This window comes from Fundulus heteroclitus, chromosome 15, assembly GCF_011125445.2.
Source record: "Fundulus heteroclitus isolate FHET01 chromosome 15, MU-UCD_Fhet_4.1, whole genome shotgun sequence".
In the NCBI taxonomy this organism is placed as follows: domain Eukaryota; kingdom Metazoa; phylum Chordata; class Actinopteri; order Cyprinodontiformes; family Fundulidae; genus Fundulus; species Fundulus heteroclitus.
The window spans coordinates 26,022,543-26,031,760 of NC_046375.1; the positions used below are offsets into that span (position 1 = coordinate 26,022,543).

Below are 9,218 nucleotides of genomic sequence, written 5' to 3' on the forward strand. Positions count from 1 at the left end.
TGTTTAAATGGAGTTTGCAATTACTGAAGTGAACATATTTAGATTTAAGCATATTTTGAAAACAAATTCAGGAAAAACAGCATGAGCCCCAGCCGCTTTAAGAGGTTGTACAGACTTAAGGAGCAGCTTGGTAGTAGTAGACAGATGTTGATAGTTTGGCAGTCTGTTACACTAAGGTTTTTTTGGGGGGGAGGGATTTATGAGTATGGACTTTTCACCTAATTATAATGCTGGTTAAAAGTTGAAAAGGTGTGGAGTACAAATGGCAAAGTAACAATTTTACACTCAGGAAAGAATTTTTATTTTTATTTTTATTTTTTTTTTGGGGGGGGGGGTTGCAGCTCTAGTGGCTTGCATTTTCTGAAAGTAGGCTGACAGGAAGGGGGTGGAAGAGGGGGAGAGACATGCGGCAAAGAACCGGGTAGACCGCGTCGAGGACTAAGGCCTCTGTATATGGGTCGCGCTACCTGCTGTGCCAGAAGGGTGCCCTCAGGAAAGAATTTTAAGCCTAATTTGAAGGGTTCATAAACTTTTATTACAAGACAAATTTATTGATTTTGTTATCTTTATACACAACTGTAGATTCAAGGTGATGTGACTCATTCATTATTAAAACACAAAGTATATAAATAAGCAATAGTGTCAATAAAACCAAGGGATTACAGTTAGTAACTTGAGAAATTCATAGTGGTAAATTTGCTTAGTGTCTGTTCATTTGAAATAAATAATAAATATCTTTATTTGTTTTTATTTGATAATTCCGATGTCTTTTAAATTAATAAAATCTAGGCTTAGATTTTTCGTATAAAAGATTATAAATATTTAGAAAAAAATCAAACATATGTGGGGGGATTTCAATTAGGTAAACAATATGCAGAGGTCAAACCACTTTACAAGAGTATCAGTTGGAAACCTGAACAGTCTAACAACAGGTCTGGTTCTGCTGATCAGTGGTTTGCTGCAGCCTTGTATGCTCCTGGGATGCTGTAGTAGACCTGGTCTAGTATACTATTGTCTCTGGTTGGAAATTCTCACAGCTGCCCCTGGATTACTGTTCATTTGGCTGCTAATAAAACAATATAGTTCCTCCAGGGCTAATTCTGCTTTAGGCTGAATGTATGTTGCAATAGTAATCACAGAGCTGAACTCTAACCAGTTTAAATGGCTTGCACTTGCCAGACAGATGTTCCACAGCAGGGGAGCAGAAGATTCTGATTGCTTTTGCAGCTATGCACCAAGAATTGTGGATGGATATTGCTAGACCTCCACCTCTGCTTCTCTCTGCCACTCCAGTCTGGTCTGCTCTAAACAAAGAGTGACCTGCTAGCTCAACTGCAGTGTTAGGCACATTGTTGTTAAAGCATGTCTCCGTAAAGATTGCCACACAGATGTCCGTCTTACATGAGGCGATCCTCAACCTGATGTCATGCAGTTTGTTGGGGATAGATCTGACAATGGCCAGTAGGAGACTGGACAGAGCTGGCCTATGTGGATTAGCCTTTAGTCTGGTGTGAGGGCCCCTGTGGCATCCACATCTTCTTCCCTTCCACCTGCATCTAGGCCTCAGGAGCTTAGACAATGCTTGACAATGGTGGTTCTGTTGTCTGTTGCAGTTCAGGCGAAATAAAGCCAGATTTCTGCAATTGGTACAATTCATAAGCTTTGTGGATTTGACCCCAGTTCAAGTAGCTCTCCTCTCCCACTCTGGATTAGAGTTTGGAGTGATTAAAAAATGAAAAAGAAGACAAACATTAAAAGCTGGTTGCCTGCGGTAGTGGGAGGATTCTGCATCGCCATCTTGGAAGGATGAATGGATCTCATTTGGCAGATGCCAGACACATCTCTCTCACACACAGTGGTAATTAGGCTTTAATACTTTGTTATATTCTAGTTCTCATGGTCCTTAACTTAACATTTTGTGTACTTCTTCCAGAAAAGACCTGCTCGCCAAACTTCAGTCCTCTTTCTGGTCTTTAGTCCACTGCCTAGTTTAGTCCACTGTAGCTCAGTTGTGGAATCACTTTGGGATTCCCACTCTGGGATTCCCACTCCAAGAAAACTTTTCTGCTCCAGCTTCATCAAGTTTTCCTCCTGGAATAGAGAAACAAGCGTCATCTGCTAGCTGCTTAGACCACACAATCTGCTAACCTCAGCCCCAGTGGATGTATCCACCTCTTCTTTTCAATTACATTCAACTCTGCCAACAGTAAGACTCCAGTTTTCTCATGACCGTCAACGCAAAATTATCCTATTTCACTGCACATCATAACCACTTACCTCCTCTCCTCAGAGACATCTTGGAATCCGTTCCTGAACTCAGAGCACATAAACTCATTATTTCAATGTATCAATAAACTGGTTAAACCTTTCTAAGTCATCAGTAGTTGTTGCCTAAACAAGAATTTATTTGCAAAGCGTTACAAAAAACCTTGAGGTCTGGCGTTGAATATGAGTAATTTCCATCCCCTGATTTGTCTAGGCTTCAAGTTCTTCACACTAACATGTAAAAAAGATGAAAACTGTTTTCATGCTTGTGTTATATATTCAAATGCCAAAGGAACACGTTCAAAAAATGTTGTACTGCGCTTTGTGCTTCTGTTTTATGAGATGCAAACCATGACGAGGGCTAAGTTCACTTCATTCTATAAATTAGGCTATATTTGATACTCAACTCAGAGCTGAATTACAACTTGTGTGGAAGTCTACAGAAAAACAACTTGCAATTCATTGCATTCTATTACAATACAATTGTACAAACAGTATAATCACAAAAAAAGAATATTGCTCCTCAAAATGACACCAGGGAGCATCTCTCCTTGGATACCAAAGAAGCCCCAGTCACATCCATGAACAGCCAATGAACTGATAGACATGGAATAATAAATCTAATGCAGGTAAGCTGTGTAGTCATACGGAGACGGAGGACATCCATCACTCCACGTTCACTGCTTAACATAGAATGATAAACCCATTGTATTAAAATCCTCTGCCTTTCTTTAATGATGTAAGTTTTTCAACAGAACTGTTGATATGATTGAAGACAAGCGTCTCTGCAATGAATCAGCAGAGCTGCAGGGACAAACTGTGACCTCTTATGCATTAAGTGTTGTTATTGTTACTTTGTCACTTCTGATAATATGTGGCAATCTTCTTGTAATCATCTCTGTGATTTACTTCAAACAGCTCCACACTCCAACAAACTACCTCGTCCTCTCTCTGGCTGTGAGTGACCTGCTTGTTGGAGCTTTAGTTTTGCCTTTCAGCACAATATTGTTGATAAGCTCCTGCTGGTATTCAAGCTACTTACTCTGTAAAATGCGAAGTCTGTTTGATATGTTACTATGTGCATCATCCATTTTAAATTTGTGCTTCATCTCTGTTGACAGATATTATGCAGTTTGTCATCCACTAACATATAGAAATAAAATAAACAACCGTGTTGCTCTGACCATGATCCTGGTGAGCTGGGCTCTCCCTATTCTACTTGCGACTGCCACCACAGTTCGCGGGATAGGTAAAGAGAATCCTAGTTTGAGGTGCAGGATATTTCTAGCTACAAAGGAATCCACAACTGGATCTATTTTTGCATTTTACATTCCAGCAATTATAATTTTAACTATCTATCTAAAGATTCTGGTGGTGGCAAAGAAACAGGCACGCCGCATCCAGAACACTATAAAGTCTGCTGCACCTGTCAGTCAGATGGAGAAAAAGGCCAACATAACACTGGCTATAGTAATGGGAGTCTTCCTTATATGTTGGACTCCTTTCTGTCTGTCTGTGAGTTTTTACAGAATGATAAAATTCACAATATCAGATGTAATGATTGAAGCATTTAAATGGATTGGATGGTCCAATTCTATGTTAAATCCCCTGGTTTATGCTTTCTTCTACAGGTGGTTCAGACGAGCTTTTAAAATGATAATGTTTGGGAAAATATTTCAAGCAGATTTTTCTAATACTAATCTGTTGTGATTTACGAATCTATATGCTGACAGAGTATAACCATCATTTCCCCTCTGTTATGTCTATTGTTTGACGTGTGATGCATATAGAACCTGTAGCATAATACCCATAACATTACAAGAAATTATTACTGTGCTTCATATGTTTTTACTTTTACTTCACAAGGACTGTTGGTCTCGTTTTCGGCTGTTGCTTTAAGAGTTTTGAAGGTGTCCTGAATAAAACAAGAACTAGACAATTTGTGTTTTTCTTCCTAGTTATGACAAAAACAGAGATCCCTGTATGTGCATTTTGACAGAAAATCATTTAAAATTATTACTCAAATTGTTCATTTTCCCTCATTTTGGCTGAACAGTATCTGTAAATGCCACTAATGTCTTTGCCTACACTTGTTTTGAACTCTCTCTGAATTAGCAGGCGCCAGAAGTCAAAAAAATATCCCTCTGAATTAATTGGGTGTCAAATCATTTATAATTTGCACAATAAGAATCTCTCTTTCAAAAGCCACCTGGGCCAAGCATTGCAAGTGTGACTCTAGTTTTAAATCAAGTTGTGGTACTTTTTTGAATGACAAATATATTAAAAACCAGTCTTTAATTTTAATGAATAAAGAGAAAAACAAAGTGAAATCAAAAGTTTTATTGAAAAGATGAAGGGGATATATTTAAAGCTTAAGATACTACACTGCATTTGAAATGAATATTGCTCAGTTTGACCTACTGTAATAATCTTGACTAGGTGAATGATACAAATCCAGGCAAAAGGCAGGGACTTCTGTCATGCAGAAACAGGCCAACAGCAAAGCAAAGGGCAAATGGCAAAGTAAAAACATCAGGCAGGAGCAGAAAGGGAAACTAAGGATATGTGTTAAAGTTACAGAGAAAATAAAGGAAACAGAGGGCACAGGAAACATTTTGACTTGATTTTTATGTCTTTACCACTACCCGTATTCGCAAAGATTCTCAGAGTCCTCTCAAAGAATTCATAGCTTTAAAAAGATCTCCCTCTGGGTTATCTTAATGAGGAGGTGTGGGTGACCTCATTGCTAGGTGTGACGCTCTCTTCTAAGGGCTGTGATTGATTGATACAAGTAACTAACAACAAAACTACACAAATGTGTTCCTAGTATTTAATGGGGAGCAATTAACCAATAAGACTGGATTAAGAAATGTGTGACATGATGATGAAATTTAGCAAAATAAAATAGTCACGTAGCATCAACATGTTTAAATGTGCCTTATTTATCATCTTTTTTTGGATTTGCTTGTTATGTTTACTCAGTATACCGTTTCAGAAAGAATAGCCAAGCTGCCCTTAGTAGAAAGCAGATACTCAGTGTAGTTCTACCCTACTGTCCTACACAGCATATTGAGAATATCAAGACATAATAAACAAAAATAAATAATGCTGTTGCTGCTGAAAAAAGTTAGTGGCAGAGAATTACTGATCACATCAATTTCACAGAGAATTAAAGCTGTACTCAGATTTCACTCAGTAAACATACAAAGTTTGTGTGTGTGTTTGTTTGTTTTAACTTTGTTTTTTTTTGGGTGTTAATATACAGGTTGCCAAGGGTTCCGAGGGACCCTGTTTTAAAGGGGGGGGGGGGGGGGGGGGGTGTTACGGCCCAAGGCCTTTCCTATGAGTCCCTGGGTAGAGTTCCTAGTTGGTGCTGATTGGAAGTGGAGGCAGCTGGCCAGACTGACGTCAGGCCCAGTTTAAGAATCAGGAATCTTTCTCACCTGCAAGTTCCACCCAAGTGCCAGACGATCAACCCTAGCTCAGACCAGACCAGAGGAGTTCAGCTCATTCTTTTCTGTCTCTCTGTCACCTTCTTCTCTCTTTCCCTCTCCTAACCAACAAGTTATGCTTTTGTTTGTCAAATAAATCCCCATTTTAAGTTATCCCATGCATGGCTTCCCTTTGATTTGTTGTGGTCTAAGAGCCAGACCATAACAAAACTGATATCATTATTAAGTCTCCATGTGATCAACAAACGTCCACATTTTTATTGGTCTAGAACAATTTTTGTGGAAAATACATTGATTTCTCTATTTTTCCAAACTCTTAAAAAAACAGAGTTTGGAACTTTGAAAAACTTCAATACATGCAGTGAGAGAATTCTTGCACCTTATTCAAGGAATACATCCTGAAAATCTGAGCTTGTTACATCAAAACATTGATTTTAGGTGAATTTTCCTACTTATCAAGGTTTTTTTCACACTTTTGGAACTAGGCCCTGCCCACTTGTTACCATATTTAATAATTTAGTTCAGAGCTATGACTAGAAGGGAATAATGAAGGTTTTGTAAAAATCCAATCAGCCATTCTTGCGTAGTAGATTTCTTGACATCACAGCGCCCCCTGGTGATGGACGATCCTTAAACGCAGGACACGTTTGCAAAATCTTATTTGGAGTATGGGTTATGAAGGACATGTTAAAATCTGTTATAGGTTTAGAATAATGAGTAATTACATTTAGAGCAAGCTAGCTAACAATCACTTATTTTAGCATTGCTTTTCAAAAAAGTCAAAATTAAAAAATCTGCCACCTTAACTTTTTTTAATTGTCCATTACACGGTTATATATGGAGTTTTGCGGGGATTGCACAAAAAATTTAGGAGTTTAACTGTTGAGTATTCTTGATAATATAAGTAGAAAAGCAAGGTGATATAGCGTACGCAGTGACGTCATATTAGAGTGTGTGTATCTGCGTGTACTGTAATGTTATTGTGAATATGCGCAGAATAAACGGTTCGGTGAGTTCCCAGACCAAAGAGACGATAGCCGTCCGTCATTTTTTCTCCCGTGAATGTAAGCATACAAGGAGGTGCTAGTAAACCACTTTGGTGACTGTTAAAACGATAGACTGCTGCAAAAATGTCTAACGTTACAGGTTATGGGCCCAGTCATGCAGGGTTAGACTTTTATTCGACAGTGACGAGAAAAATTATGAACTCTAGGAAACAAGGTTTCTCGCGCACATGGAGTTGCGCAGCCTCAATTATAGTTATCTTGGAGGACCCGCAGATACCTGAAGAAGACATAGAAGCTCTCGCGGAATATGAGGCAAAGAACGGTGAGTCATATGCAGAGTTAATGCAATGTCTAGACAACAAGAGTTTGTCATTGATAATGAGAGACGCAAGACGTGACGGAAGAAGAGCACTGGAGATTCTCAGCGAACGCTATGAGGGAAAGGACAAACCCCGAGTTTTGAGTTTGTATTGTGAACTTTCCTCACTCCAAAAGGCTAGCAATGAAACTGTCACTGACTATATTATTCGAGCAGAGACTATATTCACGTCATTGAGAAGAGCAGACGAGCATATAAGTGATGGGCTTCAGATAGCCATGGTAGTAAAAGGGCTACCTGATTCATACAAGCCATTTGTCGTGCACATCACCCAGACAAATGACACTGTAACGAGTTATGAGAGTACTGAAAAATATGGGAAGAGTGACGTGAATGTAGAAGGAGATAACATGATGAAGGCTAGCGGGGCAACGAGGTCACGAGGACGAGAGAGGAAAGAAAATGGACCTAGCTGATGTCGAGTGTTATGCATGTGATAAAGGGACACATGGCCAGGACATGTCCTGACGAATACCAGAAGAGAGGAAAGGAACGAAAATGGGACAGTCCACAGCGAGGGAGGGGGCGCAGTCGAGGACAAGGCCGAGACCATTTCAAGAAAGCTGATGGAGAAACGGAGGCAGAGCCTACATCTTTCTGTTTCTTTAAGCTGAGTGACTGTCCTTCACAAAGAGGAAACAAGAAGGGTCTCATGGTCGACTGCGGCGCCACGACACACATGATCAACGACGCCACAAAGTTTAAAACAGTGGACAAGAGCTTCAGACCCGAGGACCACAAGATCGAGCTTGCCGACGGGACCAAGGTGAGCGGGATGGCAAAGATGAGGGGAGACGCCGAAGTCTACTTGCTGGACAGCGAGGGACGACGAGTGAAAACGAGGCTCAAGCAAGCACTCTACAACCCATCGTTTCCACAGAACATCTTTTCAGTCAAATCAGCGACAGCTAATGGAGCTGAGATCTACTTCAAGGATGGTGATAACTGGCTGGTCCACAAGAACGGTACCAAGTTCAAAATGGATGTGTATGGTAAGCTGTATTACCTTAGCACAGTAGAAGATGAAAATGTCGAGGTAATGTATGGTTGTCATGACATTCAAACATGGCATAGGATACTTGGGCATTGCAATTTTAATGATGTTACAAAATTAGAAAAGGTAGTTGAAGGAATGAAGATAAAAGGAAAACATGACAAGTCAAATCAAAACTGTGAAATATGCACACAGGGCAAGTTTACATAAAGCAGAAACAGACAGGCAGATGCCAAAGCTAAAACACTAGAGCTGGTACACACAGAACTATGCGGTCCTAAAACATAGGCTGGTAAAATTCATTACCAAAGGTAGCGCAGATAGCCAGACTCAGACAGGTTGTGACATGGGAGATGCTATTGAGAGTTATGGAGATGCACCACCAAAGATAGAAAACCAGGGTCAGGAACAGCCTAAGGAGAGTAAAGAGTCCAGCGTTGAGGAGACTGCTGAGGCAAGTCCAACCCAGACAGATAGTACTCAGAGAGAACAGGGAGAAAGACGGTATCCTACGAGACAAAGAGTGGCTCCAGAATACTTAAAGGAGTACCGGTGCAAAGCTGAGTGTAATGATGACGAAAGTGAAAATGTTAATTTTTTATACAGAGTGGCTTATGATGTACCTAAAACATTTAGAGAGGCTATGGATTCCAAGAAATCAAGAATGTGGGCTCACGCGAGGAAAGAGGAGATGAACTCTTTGACAGAGAATGAGACTTTCACTCTGACCCCACTGCCAGGAGGAAAATGAGCAGTGGGAGGTTGCATGATATTTGCAGTGAAAGAGATCCTAGATGGATCTGAGACTTGCAAAGCAAGTTATGTCGCAAAGGGATATGGTCAAGTTGAAGGGATTGACTATAAAGAGACTTTTTCACCAACAGCTAACATGACCTCTGTCCAAGCATTAATACAGGTGGCTGTACAACAGGGTCTCACCCTACACCAAATGGATGTGAAGACTGCATACCTCCATACTCCTATGGACTGTGAGGTATATATGGAGCAACCAGAAGGTTTTGAGATTAAGTCAAAAACAGGAGAACACTTGGTGTGTAAACTCAATAAGTCATTGTATGGTTTAAAACAGTCTGGGCGTAACTGGAACATGTTACTGCATG

The 9,218-nt window shown here is 40.1% G+C and overlaps 1 protein-coding gene across 1 annotated transcript; it reads left to right on the forward strand.

Annotated features, from left to right (window-relative positions):
- Nucleotides 1-2,928: 2,928 nt before the first annotated feature.
- LOC118566054 (trace amine-associated receptor 1-like) lies at nt 2,929-4,279 on the forward strand. The gene has a single exon (XM_036147083.1). The coding sequence runs from the start codon at nt 3,031-3,033 to the stop codon at nt 3,973-3,975; it is 945 nt and encodes a 314-aa protein (XP_036002976.1). The 5' UTR covers nt 2,929-3,030; the 3' UTR covers nt 3,976-4,279.
- The last annotated feature ends 4,939 nt before the right edge of the window (nt 4,280-9,218 follow it).

Bases quoted from the DNA above. Each gene is read 5' to 3' on its own strand.
- LOC118566054 (XM_036147083.1), top strand. From the start codon at position 3,031: ATGATTGAAGACAAGCGTCTCTGCAATGAATCAGCAGAGCTGCAGGGA.